The sequence below is a fragment of the Phaeoacremonium minimum genome (genome assembly GCF_000392275.1).
Source record: "Phaeoacremonium minimum UCRPA7 unplaced genomic scaffold PA7_03_scaffold_493, whole genome shotgun sequence".
Taxonomy (NCBI): Eukaryota; Fungi; Ascomycota; class Sordariomycetes; order Togniniales; family Togniniaceae; genus Phaeoacremonium; species Phaeoacremonium minimum.
The window spans coordinates 9550-29090 of NW_006921395.1; the positions used below are offsets into that span (position 1 = coordinate 9550).

At 52.1% G+C, this 19541-nt stretch overlaps 2 protein-coding genes across 2 annotated transcripts; one reads left to right on the forward strand and one right to left on the reverse strand.

Moving 5' to 3' along the window:
• Nucleotides 1-655: 655 nt before the first annotated feature.
• On the reverse strand, nucleotides 656-2111 carry UCRPA7_6737 (putative ph-response regulator protein palh rim21 protein; the record flags this gene model as incomplete). Its single annotated transcript, XM_007919283.1, has 2 exons — nucleotides 656-692; nucleotides 937-2111. The coding sequence occupies 2 exons, from the start codon at nucleotides 2109-2111 to the stop codon at nucleotides 656-658; spliced, it is 1212 nt and encodes a 403-aa protein (XP_007917474.1).
• A 6283-nt stretch (nucleotides 2112-8394) lies between these two features.
• On the forward strand, nucleotides 8395-9564 carry UCRPA7_6738 (putative xylanase 3 protein; the record flags this gene model as incomplete). Its single annotated transcript, XM_007919276.1, has 1 exon — nucleotides 8395-9564. One exon carries the CDS (start codon nucleotides 8395-8397, stop codon nucleotides 9562-9564), a length of 1170 nt encoding a protein of 389 aa, XP_007917467.1.
• Nucleotides 9565-19541: the final 9977 nt, after the last annotated feature.

Below are 19541 nucleotides of genomic sequence, written 5' to 3' on the forward strand. Positions count from 1 at the left end.
CTGCTGTCGCTACGCCACATACGCGTCGACACTGGTCCTGGCCCAGATAGCGCCGCTTGTCGGCTCACGCTGCTGTCGGCCCGCGAGATCTGAGGCGCCAATTGCTGACCGTCCTGCCGTTGAGGATGTTCCTCCTCTTCGAGCAGTTGCGCTAGAGCAGCTCCTCTGCGTGGTGGTGCCGGAATCACTGTGACGGGCAAGCTCTCAGTGTCGGGAGTCGGACGGATCCGCTCGCGCAGCCTCTCTGCCTGCGTCACCGCAAAATCCTCAAGCCGGCCTCGCAGATCCCACCTCCCACTATCCTCGTGATCCGACCGCGGATTTTTGGATGGTCGAGATCCTTCAGAGGTAATGGTGTTAGATCTGGATGGCTTTCGGAACAGCTGGTTGGCTTGTGAGAAGGCTCGCCACCTATTATTCGTCGACGAGCTTGGTGCTTGGCTGGCTGAAGTAGATGGCTCTGGTGTTATTGCTGGTCTCGGCTCAGCGTCATCACCACTACTATGTCGGCTAGAGACACTGTTGCTTCGTGATAGAGATGGTTCGGTTTCTTGGGGTGGGGGTGTTGTTCTCGAGGTGGTATCAGTAAATGCCTGATACCTGACTGCATACACCGTGCTGTCGGCGCTGGCAGTGTCTGTTCGGGAGACTGGTGTTACTGCGGGTGGGGGTCGTGCTGGCCATAGGGGTGGCTGCAGGAACCTTATCGTCGTCCGTGCAGCATTCGTTGCTTCCGGTGCCGCAACTTCGGACGCCTGGTTCTGGTTTTCGTTCCTTGTTCTTGACCGTGGTCTATATCGCGTCGCTATCGATGACATTGTCGGCCATATATTGCTTCGTCCGCTTGTAGACGTCTGGTTGCGTGCTCCTCCATCCTCCCCTCCATCATCTCCATCTTTGCCCTTCCTAGTTTTTCTCCTCCGCGGCCAAGCGAACTCGCCTGGTGTCATATCCAGCATCTCATCACCATCGAATACTTCTCTTCCCAATATACCGTCCTTCTTTTCTTCTCTCTCTAGAGCCTCGATACGCTCGACCCATTCCCACACTATCACGCTGGCCGCTGCCGCTCCCACCCATCTCACGTAATCACCCCAGCCTGTGAATTCAGGTTTTGATATATCTAAAACGAAGAAGACAACGGGAACAATGATGGCAAGGATAGACAGTAGAGCAACCAAGCACATGTTCCGCATTTGCCGGTGATAAAAGGCAAAGCGCTTCTTCATAAGGGAGTAGTAAATGACCCATGCGGCGTATAGAACACCGAGGGATAGCTGGAAGAGGTAGCTCAAGGCGGGTATGGCGTCCGTAAATGACCGAGGTCTCAGAGCGCCCTGGTTTGTGTATAGGAAACTGTTAAGAGAGTCGAAGATCACCCCCAGACCAATCAGTGCAAAGGCCGTCCATTTGATAATAACCTTCTCGCGCTGGCGTGGGAACAATCGGATCAAAGTTTGCGCCTGAGCAAGCCACAAGAAAGCCTCGGAGACGATGCGGATGACCTTCAACTCAGTACCTCCGAGAACATCCTGCTGCAACGTCTGCGCATTCTGAATGCCCAAAGAGTACTGTTCTTCGGCCACGCGAAACGTGTCTGCCGTCGCGATCGTGAGCGAAATAGCGACCATGAGGGCGGCGACCTTCTGAAGCCAAGGTCGACCTCCAATATTGGTACCACCGGTCCCACCAGTCGTAAAACCTCGTCGACCAAGAACCACGACACCACCATCTAGAAACGACCGTGGCGTGATGAACAGCATGATGACGAGGGTGTATGCCACCACTGTCGTGGCAGCGAGGGCGTAACATTGTGGAAATGTTGATGCGTAAAATGGATCGCGAAAGTCTGAGAACTGCGGAGCAGACACCTCCTCCTGGGCGCTCTCGTCGACGGTAAGACCACCACCTCCATTGGCAATGATTGCGGGTTGCGTGAGCTGAGTACACACGGGTATGAACGCGGCCGGCGACGTCAACGTAATGATCTGGCCGTCGGGTAGAGCAATGACACCGCCGCTCGGGAGATTGAGCGAGGCGCAACTCGAGTCCTTCGCGTGGATCAGGGTCGGCGTCGGCGTCGGCGAGGGGACAATTTGTACAGCCTCCATGCTGGCAAGTCCTTTGAGGGATGGCGGCCAGCCGCTGGGCTATACAATCAAGGAGACACCTCCACGCCTGAGTTATCTATCCTCCAAACGCCATCGAACGCGGGAGCTGCGAGGTGTCGCTCGTGCGTGGAGATCTGGTGACTTGTCGTTCTGTCGGCCGTAGGGAGGAAGGCGGGTGGCCGCTTCGTCAGCGTCTTGTCAGATTTCGAACGGTGAACTGCGCGATAATTGGCCGACTATTGCCCTTTCTCGTCTGGTTCCTCTTCCTGGGGCTTAAGTCTTGTCGATAATTGATTGATAGCTGTCAAAGCCAAGTCAAGATTTCGCGACTGAATAGACTGGCGTAATGGTATGTGGAACTGCTGCGCGGGGGATGTTCGTTGAAGGCTGGGCGCCGAGAGTTCTTGGTGTGCAGAAGTAGGGAATCCGGGAGGGAATGGGCGATTTCGACCAGATGTGAGGAGATTCGACGGCACAGGGGGGGTAAGTCAGTGATGGCGATTCGAGCGTCTTCTGTGCTCTGATCACAGTGGAACCCAGGCGCCTCGAATGGATGTTGTTGCTTGGTTGAGGAGGATATTTTGGTAGGGTCCTGCTGGCCGGACTGTCTCGAGTGTGTTTGAACTTTGACGCTGCTGCTGTTGATCAAGAGGTCGGGGGGGCGGAAGGGACCATCACAGCACATAACCTGCCTCCAGCACCACCAGCACAGCCCACGAGCGGGCGGGCCACCAGAGACCCAGAGACCCAGAGACCACACAGTGAGTATTGAGATCTCCCCTCCCCGTTCTCTCGCTCCCTCGCTGGGGACCACCCCCCTGCCGGACTCGTTCTAACTGGCTCTAGCGGGTGCAAGTGGCCCTCCCTTAGCGAGTAACGGCAGTACGGAGTCAGGTAGTGTGCCCGTCCCGCACTGTATGGCCGAGTCGACACGGGCTAGACTCGTCTGCACGGCGAACACTGCATAGTAGACGAGCCCAATGCCGGGCATGCCTTTGAGCAAATAAAGCGCGGAGGCCAGGGCCAGAATGGGTGTACCTCCGCCGAAACGGCAGGTGCGAACACGATAAAGCGATACTCCGGCACACAGTTAGCGCGTGGCGATGGCACACGGCCCTCAGATCAACCCTCCACTACGAGCCACCAGCCCAAAGCGAGGGGAAGCTAGCAACCTGTTCTGCAGGGTATTGCATCTGGAAATGGAAGGACGACGGGAACGAGGCAGAATGCTCGTGCTCTGATATATCCTGCTTTCTGTTTCTGTTTCTGTCTGCTGCTGCTCATGATTGTTGTCGCCGTCGTCGTCGGCCGTCGGTGATCTTTCGGACATTGTTGTCGCGCATCCCTGGACCTGCAAGTCCTGGAAGGTGCCCTTCCATGGCAGTAGAAATTACTCTAATGCTGCGACTCGCTTGGTTCCGGAAGATTTAGAGGAGAGAGCAGGGGGAGGGAGAGTCGCTAGGTAAATGGCCGCCCCCCCAAGTAATAGCAATTTAGGTTTCCGTACCGAAACGGCCTTGTCGAATGTTAAATACGGCACTGTGTGCACTAAGATTCTTTATTAGCTAGAGTAGGTATAACGAGAAACTTGTTATACGCAGCAGGGCAGGAGCGCCCAGTAGAGGAAGTCGCGATCGGGTACGGGTACTGTAGCTGAACCTGGGAGTGGCCCCGCTTGGGGAGAAACACGGTGAAACACCCTCGAGCAAAATGTTTCTTCTTACCTGAGCACCGTATTGTATTGTGTTTCCGTCCCTCAAATGTTCTCGTCCGGTCAGTGTGTAATCGTAGGTATTGTTGTCGTTTCTCATTGTCCTAGCCATCCTGCTACGAAATTCGCTTTCCAGCACTGTACAGGCAATGCTCTCGTGTCGATTGGTGGGCAAAACAGCAGATTGTGGGTGTGGGTGTGGGTGTGGTGACACATGCTCTGCTGTGCTGCGCCATCTTGACTCGCATCACTTGTGCGAGAGGGGTGCGCTGGATTGGGCGGCGGCTGCGATACACTGTGGGATGGATTGGAGGGCCCTGAATTGACCCGGCCAGCCAGTCATGCATATTGATTAAGCTTGCTTGAATCGTGCATGCTAATTATCCCCCCGATTGCCGGTTCATGGAAGTGCGAAATGAGCTCGACCGCCTGAGGCATACTATAATAGTAAGTAAGGTTCCCAAAAGGGGCAAATGGTCATGTCTCCGTACGAAAGCTGACGAACGGAGTTGATGATATTCCTCCATTCATGGCTCTGCGCTTTCGAGATGGATGCTCCGTATTGATTCGCACTCAAAATGTGCCATGACGCGATGTCCCGACAGCAAGGTTCGCCAAGCAAACAGCTACCACTGCTGAGACGGGTGAAGGCATCTCTCATCGGCTCGCCGTCTTGGCTCTTGGCAAAGCTTGTAGCTCGTGGGGAAACGTTCCAAACGCTCTTGGCAGCCGTTGCACGGCTTGTCTCTCATCTGTCAATCCCGAAAGCCTATTCGACACGTCGTTTCCTTCAAGGATGGTAGGATCTCCTTCATGATCTTGATTCAAATGAAATTTGAATCGCCAGCCAAGACTTGTGTGACACCACAAGGCTCCGTGCGATGCTATCATCCAGCCTCGTTGCACGCTGGATGTGGTGAGCAGTAGAATGAGTAAGTGATGTGTATTTCTTTCCTGTGTATTCCTCCGCCATGGCAATACCGGTAGTCATTAGATGTAAAGATATTGAACGACGAGAGTGATGAGCTTGATATAAGGTTCTGTTTATTCCCTTGTTTAGAAGGTCATGATACCCTCAGCGAATAGTGTTTATTACCTGGCAGAGGTTTGTATTACTTTGTCAGCGAATGATTTTGTGCGTATTTCAAGTCTCCTTGACATGAATCAACATGTGTGTCTGCACTCAGTCATGATAGACCTGTCTGATGTTCCGTCATTGCCGCAATGCCTCTTGTCCGACGTGTATATCAGAAATATTTCAAGCAGAAGAAACGGTAAAAGAAGGTTGCCTGGAGCCACAGCTAGGTCATATAGCCTAGACAATGTCAACAATGAACTCAGGATTGAAGGTTTGGCTTGCCTCTGATAGCCTTAGCAACCGCAAAGAGTAGTACACTTCGGATGAGTCCAATATTGATTTGTCCAAGCCTAAACAATGAGTCAATACATTCGCGTATCTGGCATACCCCCTGTTCTGAATGTTTTCATCATCGCCTGATCAACGTAAAGGAATAGGTCGTAAGTATCTCCTAGTCGACAACATTCTATCAGTATCCCATCCACCAACCACGAAAACGCCTACACGCGACTCTCTTGGCCATTCTCTCTACCCTCGATACGGGCTGAGCCATCTTTGAACAACATACATCTCGCGATTCAACGGATGTCAGAGAATATCGACAATGGCTTATCTCCGCTGCTTGAGCAAGATGTTGACTGTCCTGATCTTCTTCCTACGCGCAGGCGCGTATGCCTCCTCAATGACCGCCTGGGCCACGCACTTCGGGACCTCACTCATCGTTCACAATGCTAGTACCGGAATTATCTCTGCGAGTATCTGCAACAGCAGCACTCTGGTGTTCCCTGTCGATCCGCCGAATGTCCTCGAGGTCGGAATCGTTCCGTTCAATGGAACAAGCATCACAGCCACGGGACACTATGACGGGGTCACTAGCTGGGCAAGTGATATTATACATAGTCATTCGGGTTGGACCCCACTAACATGTTTTCTTAGGCATCTGTGTTCTATCTCGGGGAGGACCTGAACATCGTCAACAATGTATACTCATGTGACAATTCGACAGGCAGGTTTCACCGCGAAAACACTTACATCATGCAGATGGCACATTCATCCGAGGACATCGGTCTGGCCGTGGTCCTCCTAGATGGCGAGGATCCTGCGTATAAACTGTCCTACTCGGACCATCACAACCATATTTACCAAGCGACGGGTGACTCTCAAGGCTGGAACTTCGCCGGTGTCGTCTCGCAAGACAGCAACTTGATGGGCCGCATACTTGGTGCTGCTGGTGCTGTCTCTGGTTCCGGTGGGACGTTTTCTGTCGTGGTATCTCCAAGGGACCATAACATCGAAGTCATGGATTCGGATGGCGCGGATGATTGGCACATCAGTAGGTTGACGATCTTTCGTTTGCTCGAAAATACAGAAGACTCACAATCATGGCGCGATAGCGACATTCCCGAGATCACTCCTCAAACACCACAGTCAAGAAGATTCGCCCGAAAGCTACGTCTATTCCAATGAATCTCCAACCTGGACGCTTCCTGGCTGGACTGGAGACCCCAAGGCTCTGGGGGTGGCCCTGGACAGCAATTACCGATACCATGTCTTCTATATTGGAAGCGATCAGCGTCTGCATCACGCCATGACAGGACCTCCAGAAACATGGTTTCTCATGGAAGAGCAAGAATCAACAGCTTGGCCCCTTGCCGATGAACCAAATGCCGATCTCGCAGTCGTGAGCAGGATTGACTCCGCGGCAATCAGTGTGTACTACACTTCTGGCGGTATACTTATCGAAGCAATGTACAAGGATGGAGAATGGCAACCCGCCATGGCAGTGGATACTTCAAGTTCAAGCGAAGGCAAGTTGCATCTTGAGCTCCTGAAACGACGCTTTTGGCTCATTCTGTATTGACTAACACCGCTCGCTCGCTGCCAGACTCGAAGAATCTGCCTCCTAATGGTTCGATGTTCGGACTCGCATTCGGCCTTGCCTTTGGCTCACTTATCGTGATCGCCATGGCAATCGGTGCCGTCTACCTAGTTCAACGACGCAGAAAACTTAAAAAGCAAATGTTGGAGGCATCCCATCATCTGTCTGGTTACAGCAAATATCAGTCACCTCCATCTACCGCTGGGCAGCACTTCTCCACAGGGCCGCAATCAAAGTCCGACACTTTCCCGGTTTCCCCGTTCATGTTTGTGTCTAATCCCGACGCCAACGCAGTTATCCAAGGGAATTCTCGGCCAAATCCGCGAAACGAACTGGGCTACGGCTCGGACAGCGACGGTGATGAGACTGTTCTCTCAGAGCGATGGAACAAGAAACCCGGCGGACCCGGCTTCGAGCACGTCAAGCCATACGACGATGTCAGCGGCACTCCATGGCGGCTTAGTTCAAAAAGAAACCGTGCTCTGTCAACGTCGTATCTAGGCAGCCCGTCTAGACCTGTGAGCTCATTGCCGCTGAAGTCAAAGACAACGGGGCAGTTGCCGGAATCCAAGTCAGCTACCGACTTGCCGGAGGCTTCCTATGATGACAGCTTTACGCTGCCTATCCAGGCACATTCTCCTTGAGGGCCATCGGTTAGGGGCAAACTGTAAATTGCATTCATTGACTTTCAACGACTCGTGACGACAAGGGAAGATAACCGTAACTAGAATAATTGCAGGACGTTGTAATTTCACTTTCGACAAGGAGCATGGCTTCTTGCAGTTGGAGAATGTATGATACTCTTTGTACCTACTTGCTAATTGATGATTGCCATTGAAAATGTGTGCTTGCGCTACGTATAATGTTCAAATATTTCGTGAGTGTTAGTTTCAACTCGCGAATGTTCGAATAGTGAAATAGGGGAGGTAAGTCAAAGGGCGCCAGCTGCCAGCAGGTGGCCTCAGCTGCTGGGCTACGGAGGCAGGTTAAGCTTGAATAGCCTGTTGTTGTTGGGCACGATCTCTGCAGGTCTTCCTCAGCAACGTTAACGTAACTCTCCGCTCCCGCACTGGGACCATCAAATGCTGCGGCAGGCCGCAGCAAATCCTTCAACTCAAAAACGAGCATAGTAGTATGCTTGTCCAGCTGAATGCGAAGATGCCTAGAGATATGCAGATTTATTCTACTAATTAAACTATTCTCAATTCTCGGTGTCGCCCAGAAAACCAAGGCCAGAGTCGCCGGTGAACTCGCTCATCCATTTGGCGATAGACGACTACCATCACTCTACATGTTGCTTTCGCTTTTAGCCGCCATCTATAATTGAACAGTTCCTCCGCTTCTCTCTCTTCTCGTTCGTCACTGACCTGGTTTTCGGTCGTATCCTCAATTTGGGGAGGCCTCATCATGGCCCTTTTACCCGCCTCTTGCGTTCTTCCCGTTGCTGCCATTGCTATTATTTGATCTATACAGCTGGCTTACATCCCGTCTCCCTCGGAGCATCTTCCTAATATCGCACCCGCTCAGGAAATATTTCCTATTTCTCTTCCTTGATACAGACAAGGCGTGCTGTGTAGTCTCTGGGGACATCTCCGTTGCCTTTCAATCGGTCATCATGTCGCTTCGTGCGTCGCTGAAGACCTTTGCGCTACTCGGTTCGACGTTGATACCGGTGGTAACCGCAAAGGCCCAGCTCGTCAAGGACAGCGGTTGCGATTGTTACATGACCAATGGCTCAAACGTGGCCTTCTACACTGACCATCGGTTCTACGACTTCAGGAACCTCTCACAATATCAGGGCGTACCGGAACTTCTGACAGATCCTGATGACGCTGCCGATGCAGACCCGACGAGTGGCTACTTCACAACAGAAGAATGGAACAGCACTTGGGGGATTCAGAGCTGGAATAACAGCGGATCTCTGACAGATGGCACGGCGGCTGTGTTGATGGTCAATTCCCCGAACAACATTTATATATCACAAAACACGGACGACAGTCCCACGTCTCATACGTACTTGGTCATGCGGACGGCCCGCCATCCGGATTTCCAGTCCGCGGCAGAGATGGAAAGCATCGGGAAGGGTTATCAATTCTTATCAGTGCGCATGCTTGCGCGAACAATTGGAAGTCCCGGGGCGTGCACGGCGTTGTTCACATACAGGGGCGGAGACAAACCCTCTCAAGTACAGGAAGCCGATATAGAGGTTCTGACGGAGGGCCCGCGCAACATGATTCAATATACCAACCAGCCGTCCTTCACAGATGGCAACGACAGCGACGACATCCCTCAGGCAACGCGGAATGCTACGATGCCGAACGGGCTGGACTGGAGTGACTGGGCAGTCCATAGACTGGATTGGACGCCGAAGCAGAGTACCTGGTACGTGGACGGCGTTGAGGTCGCGAGCATCTCGTTCCAAACGCCACGGGACCCGAGCCAGGTCATACTGAATGCGTGGAGTAATGGAGGCGGTTGGTCTGGCAACATGACTGTGCACGACGAAGCATTCATGCAAATCCAGTGGCTAGAGATGGTGTTCAACTCAACTCAGGAGGTTGCGGACTGGACTGATACTGCGAATATCACAGACAGCAGCGGCGTTATTAGCCGAAGATCTGATAAAGCATGTAAAACTGTCTGCAGTATCGACGACACAATTATCAGGGGCGTCGCTAATAAGCTATGGACCGGCGCCGCACCTGGACGTTTGTACGACCAGTCTGAGGTACTGGTACGATGGAGATCGGGTCTCGCCCTTCTAGCTATGCTCTTCATGGTTTAAGACGAATGGACTAGGTGGAGGCAAACACGACCGGCGTAAAGGATGATTACAAACTTTTGTTATTCATGTTTGTGCGGAACGGGTAGATCTCCTTGGCGTGGGTATTTGAGACAAGCTTTTTCGCAATTAGGTGATGCAAATCCAGAGTTCGCTGTTTGGTACGCGGTCTGGATTGCGGACGATGTGGCAATAGAGAAAGACGTGTATGTGTATATGCCCTGCTTACAGAATCGTGACTGTACTCTATTTTATTAAAAATTACCCACAATGTAATCATGGAAGTAGGATGCCCTGTTTCGGGTTTGACCAGTTGCCAAGTCTTAAGTTGATCAGACATCACTGCAGGCAGATGTAATTGCTTGTGTCATCACGATACGACACGATTTGAACAACAATACCGATTCTGCCCTCCACTATCCTCTTGGCACCTCAATTGATTGTTGACCTGGACTTTACATTAGAAGCTCAAGAGTCCAGACCGGAGGCGGACGATGGGGCCGACCTGTGTAGAAAGTCTTGGTGTTTCAATCGTCAGGGGCTTTTTCGGAACTCTTCCGAAGCAGTATGCACCCCACAATACGGTTTCGTCTGAGGATCTCAGCCAAAGCGTTTACCCCAGCTAGATTGAATGCACTCCTACAAAAATCATACGGAATAGGGCTTTGGCAGATTTATGACGCTATCACGGTGTGCGATGTCTAGCATTGTTAGATTTTATCCCCGGCACGGGAACTTGAGATGTCTCCTTGAGCCTCTATGAAGAGTTTCTGAACTCAACAACAGCCCGACCACCGCTCGGCTCATCTCAAGTCAATGTTCCAATAGCCTGCCAATGGTCCGTCATGATCTGCCCCTCATGCAAAACAAGGCGATCAAGCTAAGCTGCTTCATGCCTCTCGGCCGAGGACCAATTCGCCGCAGCTGCGCCTGTCCTTGCAATGTAAGGCGCGTGCGTGCCCTCCTCACAACCCTTACAGCCGCCAAGTCGGCATGAAGCATGCGATCATCAGAGGAACCATCTAAAACCCCTTCGATGACCCAGAGAACTAGGTTCGCTGGGTCTTCTGGAGTTTTTCGGTCATCCATTCGTTTCCTGTCCCTGTGACATACACAAACACACATCCACCACAAGATGAAGATCTTCACGACATCGCCGTTGCTGCTGTGTTCACTCCTTTGCAGCGCAACGGGTGTTGTAGCCAGCTTGGCCAACGTCATCACCATACCGCCAAACTCGAGCGCTGCATGCCCTGAGGTGCATGTCATTGCAGCGCGAGAGACAACGGCGCCGCCGGGCTTCGGAACTTCTTTCCAACTCGTCGACCTCGTGCTCAAGGCATTTCCGGGAGCCACGGCGGAGGCAGTTGACTATCCTGCTGCTGGCGGCGCGAACTACAGCTCCAGCATCGCCGAGGGGATAACGGCCGTCCTGGCGCAACTGGAAGCGTTTTCGGCAAGGTGTCCAGACAGTATCCTCATCATGCATGGTTATTCGCAGGTACGTTTGCCTCTTAGGAGCTCTTTGGTGATAGCACAAAGACCTGACGTGGCTCCACAGGGCGCGCAGATCATGGACGATGCATTCTGCGGCGGCCCCGATGGAGAGAGCCTGCCTTTCACTGCATCGACCTTGATATCGGCTCCAATAGGCAAGAAGGTCGCCGCGCTCATCTTCATGGGAGACCCACGGCATGTGGCAGGACTACCATATAATGTCGGCAACGCAACAGAACCTGGTGTAAGTCGCCGGGGAGCGCCATCTACTAAGTACCAGATACTGATATACAGATAGTTTGCTGCCCGCCCCGTTGGGTTCCAATGTCCCGCGTTTGAGGACAGGATACAGTCATATTGCGACTCTCCTGATCCATTCTGTGCTAAGGGAAAAGATTTCCCAACACACCAGGGATACGGTCGCGCGTATGGAAAGGATGCGCTTGACTTCATCCTCTCTAAAATGATAATATGAGGCCAATGACGGATGCCATCGAATAGGGTATGGAGTGGTGTGATTCAGCACGATAGTGATGGTCTCTCTTGAGGATAATGGCGATAGAGACGAGAAAATCGATCATTGCTGATGGTGATGATAATAATGACACCTTTGTACCAATATTTGTAAGTCTATTGGTGGGAATAACCTGAGTGGTACCGTGCAATTAATCGTTCTATGCTGCGCCACTCAAATATCCTCCTTTGCAGACCGAAATAAGTCAACAAGCTGGTGATTTCTTGGAGTTTATATATTCGCCTCGTAGTCTGGTATATCTGACCGCTTTTGCTGAGTGGCATTGCTCAATGGCACATGGAAGCCATATATTCGGCATCTTCAGTACAGCTTATGTCATAGAAACTTCTGATTAGTACTTCCTGGACGAGGAAAGACGTCGCCACTTGTAGCCGCATAAAGCGGCTGAAATCGGGCCAGCAAAGAGTGTATCCAATACTGAGTTGGCACATCTGCAAATTCGTAAGAAATACGGAGTGCGTAGCCCACCCGATAAGGCCCCATGACTCCTGCAGAAACATTCTCGAGTGAGCGGAAGATGTTGTTGGCATATTCGTGGTTCTTCTCAGTATACTCATTGTTCTGATGACAGCCATTGAGGACGTTCTGTATTATGAGCATACTCGCCCACCAGCCTATGTGGAGAGCTCCAGTCCATGGGCTTGGATAGGCCAAGACGGTCTCGAACGGGGACGTCGGATCCTGGGTTGGAACCTCCTCTGGCAAATCGATGTCTTCTAGGATTCTCTCGTACCAGGCAAGATAATCCGCGTGCAGTTTCTCGGTGCGCCGTGTAAGCAGGTAGACACTGGCTAGGTCGATGGGCATGTCATGCGTCACAGCCTCTCTAAGTGCCCAGCCATGCCGGAGAATGCTAGGAATTTTGGCGAGATAGTGAAGATATCGGCCCACCAATCTGAATGAACCTTTTGGCATGTTTGATCGGAAGCGGGCGTTTGAAACAGGATCGCGCTCAAGTTCCTCCGAGAGAAGCTCAAGTTCTTTCTCCCACTTTTTCTGGGCTAGGAAGCAATCCACTCCGGAGAAGAGAGCGTTCATTATCTAAGTTGTTGTCAGTGGACGGGATCTACCTGCGCCCCCTTTTCACGAGGTCTCGACGCACGATTATAGGGCGGAACGACAGTAATATCGCCCTGTCAATGGGATGCGTATAAACGCCAGGGCCGCGTTGTTGAATCAACCAAGAGACTCCGGCTGCATGTTTCATCCAGCTCTCTGCATCTTTGGTCCCTGCGAACAACTGCGTAGAATGTTAACTCTGGAATGTGAAACGGGGCTCTGATTCGACTGATTTTCTTGTAGGCTTACCTCGAACAAGCATAGAATCATAGTTGCACACAAGGTCTCTTGGGATTTCCATTCTATCGGGTGGTTTAGAGCCTTCTGCAGGGCGACAAGAGACCGGCCGTAGAGAGAGCGGCTTTCGCCAACAAGACGCTTATCTCCGGTGACTTTCCCTAAGACATGCATCGTGAAGGAGCACATGGCACTGTCCAGGTGAACCTTCCGACCGAGTTGTAGAGGGACTGTTGTAAACCACGGCGCGATGAACATGATTTCTTCCTGCGGGCGCAGCAAAAAGAGATGATCGATCATCCCGACAATATAGTATGATGTGATTTCGCTGGGGCAGTACAGCTCAAGGCTAGGCGGGTCCCATTCAGATTCTGAACCACTGGGGGATTCACGCTTCCGTATGGCCAGGCTGGATGAGGGTAGGCCAGATGTATCTTCATCCGGCGACGAAGACAAGTCCAAGACAGTCTCGTGCAGGTCTCGGGGCCGCCTGGCACGGACATGGTGTTTGCCGGCCACGAATTTGAAGCTCCGATCATAGCCAGGGCATTCGGCGCCGTATCTGATGCAGTTCCCGCACGCAGGGCGCACTTCGTCACACTTCACCCGTCTCTTCACGCACAAGAGACACCCCCGGCTTCTAGGAACGCCAACCATCGTGATATGTGCCTTGCTCCTGGCAAAAAGTAAATCTAACAAGGTTACGTCATGTTAGTTGGTGTTGGTGGCGCGGTAGAACGCCGGCGTTGGTGTGCGGCTGAAACCCGCACCCGTATTTCGTATCAGTCGGGTACCGGAACCTGGTTCGGCCATGAAGCTAGCCAGTCTGCCAGTCTGCACGGCGGTTGGTCTTGGCAACGGTCTCTAATGCCCCGCGATTCTCCATGATCAAAATGTACGCGTTCTCTGACCGTGTACCGCCACGGATGGTTCAGCTTCCCGCTTCACCTCCATGCGGACCGGAAACCCGGCGAGCTGGCAACGCACATCACTGATTGTGGTTCGGCTGCGGACCGGCCGCTGCCGAGCTATTTCGGATGAAACGGTGTAGTGGAGTAAACAGACGGGAGCTTAATTTGGACATGCACCCTGAGACTGAAATTCGTAATCACATTCATCACCGTCCGTCCCTTGCTTTCGATCGAATACATCGGATGATAATGGCAAAGCGTTCCCGAGGCGTCATGGCTTCGATCAACATGTATCAGTGTGACATTATATCACGGCATCATCCATGATCATCCATTCTGATTGCCTCAATCTCGAACACAAGCACTTATCTGGTGACTATAATGACTGGATTGTTATACCTCCTTCTACAATCACAATTGGGCCGGAGGATGGAAGATTTGGGAAAGTGTAATGCAAGAAAACAGGGCAGGACTGTTACTTGGATGCAGCATTTTTCGGCCTGTGATTCACATGGTGGGGACCGAGCGGCACCTGTCGAGAGGCTGCAATGCCGTGTGACCTCCGGACTGGAGCCCTGGATGCAGTCGCTCGACGCTGCAGTGCATTTCTTGTGACACGGCAGTAAATCAGCACGGGCAACAATGAGGCATGACTCTGAGTCTCTCTGCACCGCTCGGGGGCCGCTTGAATTCTTCGTGGCAGAACAGACATAACCCCCACGACAATGAGTTTCCAAGATTAGACATCTCGCTGGCAAGCGAGGCATCGAAAGCAGGTTTGCAGGACCCTGATCGTCTTGGACCCCTTGCGATCCTTCCAACATAACTTTCCAGAAGCGCCGATCCCGCCAGCATGCATCGGTGGCACAAGAGGAACTGGCACGATCTGCGTCTCTGTGTTGAGCGGTGTTGCCTCGCACTTTGTGGTAGGCTGTCCGCCCGCCAGCCGGGCTCCGTTTGCCATTATGGTCTTGTGAAAAGCACAAGGTTGGGTTCGCTTGCAGCACGGAAGTAGTGGGATGTTGCACAAGGCGAGAATCGTCACGTAACCGCGGGTGAAGGCATTATAGGGCAGGCATTGTTGGACAGTCCCGCCGTGTTGACCTCCACCGCCTTTTCCAATGATTCCATCCAGTGACTCTTGTTTGGATATGACCCAGAACCCTCGGAATATGACAATGATTGCTTCCCTTGAGCGTGAGAATTGCCACAGTGCAACAGACCTGAAAAGCCCAATCCAGGACATGTGATTGTAAGGCCACTACGTACAAATCCGGTGGCTTGTTTACACTGCTGAACCACCCATCCATCGGGAAGCTCCCAATTCTAGCTCGATTGGCAGCGAAAAAATCATTACATGATCATCTGGTAGAGGCGTAAGGAAGAAGTGAATTCTCACGGCGCGAGTATACACGGTAGACTTAACAGGAACTGAAAACAAAATCTCGTTGCCTAACTCACTATACGTAGTACATAGCCACCGAAGAATGATGGCAGTAACGGACGCCTTTAGAAAGTTTGAAATTGCAGTGAATTGATGAGTGATTCGTCCTACATTGCTCATACACAGGATTCTATCCAATTACACGAATACCAAAAAAATACCGGAATCAGAGAATTTCACTGCAATTTTAGACTCCCCGAGGTATTCAAAGAACTCCCGGGTATAGGAAATATGAAAAAGTAACATAGATTGACAACATTATCTTCTACAGCGAAGTTTGTAAGAATCGGATCTCAACATCAGAAATATACGCTACTGGCAAGCTATCAAATGACGCCTACCATTCTTAGGTCACAGTTAGAGAAGCAAAACTTACTTGAATTTACAATAATAACTCGTCTCGGCCTTTCTGAGTTTCAATGGTCAAGAAAGGGATGCACAGCTCAAATCCTCAGACAGCTTGCGCTTGGGCACTATGCCTTTCTCATGATAACTGACCATTCATCATCCCAGCCACACTCTCTAGCTATTGGTGACAAGAATTCGACTGTGATCCTACGCTTCAATGCTCAGGTCCTAGACGCACCTGATATAAAGATGGACAAATGCTGGTATCGTTTGCTCGTCTGTAAGTTTGACCGTGGACTATACTTCATTTGAACAGCTTGATATTCAACAGAGGCAATATCTTGGTCTGTTGTTTCTCCTGGCGGAGCTTCCTCAAGTATGTGACGATGGCCGCATGCCCCGCAATCGAGAAAGGCGGATCCGGCTGCAAGTCAGCCATCTGGCATGGCGAGAACGCCCAAAACGGCTCCTTCAGTCTCGCTAGTTGCTTCCGCCATTTGGCTACGACATCATTCCATTCTTCATCAGCCGAGGGATTGGCTGTGAAGCAAGATTTGAATGCCGGGTTGCTCGGCAGTGGCCACGAGCATGTTTCTGGGCGATGAATAAGGTCTTTTGGATTCTCGCGAAGGCGGCCGGTTTCTTCGGAAAGGCTGCTTGTTGTCTCTTCGAAATTGAAAAGCCATGATGGGATGGGATAGGCTACGCCGTTATCAGTGGACTGACTGGGTAGGTTGTGTGGGGAGCGACACTTCGGATTAGGGGTTAACTAGACGGGCATGCTAAGGAAACCGGCGAGGGACACTACGTAGGTAGGCACGAGGGGGGCCGACTGTCTAGCTCGTCTAAATAACTATGATATCTGGCTTTTTGTGCCGGGATTGACGCCAAAAAAAGAGCTGATAGAGACAGGCTTGGCCAGATGTTGCCATGGTGGTGTTTCTGGAAGATTGGAGATGATCTGCTGCTTGGTCCCTTGAGCAACAGCCGCTCACTCAACTCAACAGGGGGCCCTACCTCCACAGGGACCCCTTGGAAACCTCGTACTGCGAGATAGTGCTTTCAAGGCCCCCTTACAATTTCCTGGGGTGAACAAAGGCGGGGACTCGGTCTGTTTGCCTTTTGGTTGGCACGCAAAATGAGATGCCAGGTAAGCACGGGCGACAGCAGGGTCACTAACAGGCCAGCGAGGTGGATTTCAGTAGCATTGGAGATCGAAGTGGTCGAAAAGGCCGTTCTCCGCCAGGATGGCGAAGTCGATGGAAGGGAATTGGATGCATGTACTCCTGAGGAGAGGTGGCTAGGAGCAGGCCGTGCCGAAAGGGGGGAGGCGTCCTCGATGGTGAACCAGCCAGCGATGGTTTGGTTAAGTGGTGCCTGCAGAGCTCTTGGCTGGCGTTTGCTGCGATTGTCCTGCAGCAGCATTAATGCAGGAGCGGGCAGCTTGGGATTTGCGAGCGAGCTATTTACGCAGTCGAATCATTGGAGTGGGGTGCTCTGTCTTGGAGCTGGCATACTGCGTGCAGTAGGCCGGCCTTAGCAAATCGAGATTTTGGCTTGCAAAGTACCCCTTCTCGCCCTTGTTTGAAGGGCCTAAGAGCCTGGGAGAGAGAGAGAGAGAGAGCAAGAAGAGTACCGTACCCGCAGTCGAAACGCCCAGCGCGGGACGGCGGACAGGATCATCGCTGGATGATCACGAAGATGCCATCAGGAGATGGATGATGCTTGCTGACTCTCTTAATTTCTCTCACCAGCGGACCGGAACGCCACTTCACGTCACGTCGTTTCGTGCAGAGTGGCTTTTCAGGAATGAAAAAAAAGCGTGTTCTGGACGTGACAGAAGAAGAAACGGAGCGGTAGGCAATTGGTTGTATTTCTGGAATCTAATAGACCGGCACAGATAAGACGCGGTTTTGCAAGCCACCACACGATCGGGCCCGTTCAGGGCGTCACTTTTCCCACCCAGACTACCAGACTAGAGAGCTAGTGTAGCGTAAGTAGTAGGTTTAAATAGTCCTATGTAAGTCATGCCGTAAGGCCGGCCGATTTCAAAGAAGAGAACAAGCGATACTGGGAAGGGTAAAGGAAAAGGAAAATGAATTGGACCAGGAGAATGCGGATGCCACATGCCACATGCCTGTGAGCAGTAGCAGTGTGTTCCTCGGTCAGGCAGATAGATTGTCTTACCCCAATTACCAATTGGTAAGCTGGGTGCTTCAGACAAACAAAAGAGAAGAAGAGCCGGGTCGTTTAGTAGGCAGATCCAAATTAATCTGCTTTTGCCAGCCAGCATGCATGCCCTGTACTGCGCAATCATTTGGTGTTTAGTGTTTGGTGTTTAGACTGCCCGGCGGCGAATGCAAGGTGCATGTAGGCAGGTGGTAGGGAGGTAGATACCGGTAAGTACGTGAGGTAGTAATAAAATAATTATAATCAAAACGTGTCCTTGATGGCTGTATGCGTCGTTATGCCTTCCTCAACAAGCAGTCGCGACCACGTAACAAAGCAAATAATACCGTGTGCTGTTCCTTCCTCTCTGTCGGACTCTGTGTTGTACCTCTTTGGGCAGTTCACTGCGAGGTGGGCAGCAACGGACGGACGACGAGATACCTCCAATGGTCCTTCTTTCATATGTGCGTGTGTACTGCATAGTATGAGTGTGTGAGTGTGTGGTGTGCACCACAGTAGCAAGGCCTCGCAGGGCAGGGGCGCCCCTGTCTAGCTCGGGTTGCATCAATGCCCTCAGCAGGACCAGCCAATGGCAGGAGCGATCGGGCCCTGCGCCATCAACATTGGGTCCGAAATGGGGAAGCTTTGGGGGGCTTTTTCCCGTAAGATGGATGCAAAGAATCTCGTGTACGCGGCCAAATGTAAGGCAAGACAACGCGCTAGGAAGATCAGAGTCGCGGGTAGCCAGCCAGGTAGCAGGTAGCAGGTAGCAGTACACATCAGCCCGTCCCCGACGAGTACCTCGCTCTCGCACCACCTACTCTTGCTGGCTGGCGTAGCACTTGTTAGTGGACGTTAGCGGGGCTTATACCGGTTCCTACCGGCCCTGCACCACGCACCGTAGCAGGCTTAGGTCAGTCTCCCTAGTGGTAGGACAGAGGCGTCGTCGCTGTTGGTGCTGGTGGTGTGTGCGGCGACCTGACTACTAGGTACTATGTAGAGTGCTTCTCCTGGGAGGAGGAGAGGAGGAGGTGTGCAGGGTGGACTAGCATTTTTGGCTGTTGCCCCTAAACCACCGCCATTGATGCAGAAATGCTCGCAGCGTGAGCCTCCCATACCCTTCATCCACCATCTACACTTTTCTGTTCCTTCCCTGAGAACACACACCAGGCTCGTCCTATTCCCCCCCTTCTCATCTTGCCCTCATCCTCATCATCATCGCCTCTTTGTTTCACTCTCTTGTTCTTTCTTTACGTCTCTCTGCCCCGTTCCTCTGCGTAGCACCGTATCTGGTTATCGTCTTCGTCCGGGTTTCTTCCATTGCAGTCCACGGCTCCATTCCAATCCCCCCCTTCTCCTGACGCCCCGATACGATACGACCGTTTCCCCCCAGTACATACCTCGCCTTGTCTTGGAGAGGCCATTTCACATCTCTCCGCTTCCATCCTTTCCGTCGTCGTTGTCATCGTCCTTTTTCGTGTGTCTTTGTGTGTCTCGCCCATCTCGGGGTCAACGCTTGTGCTGCCTGTCTTTTTGACAACCGACCCTTCGACTGCTTGGAAGCCGTCAGCCAAATCGACCCGAAACGACGAATACCTCCCGCTTCCGAATCCTCTACGAGCCTGGCAAACTCGAGGCTACCTCATGTCCTCGTAGAAACACATACAAGCGCCAGGTGTACGTTCTGTGGCATTTGAGAATCACCTTCAACTGTCCAGTCCTGCCCTGCTGTGAAACCGAAGACCACGTTCCTCCATCAAAGATCACGGTAATAGTGATC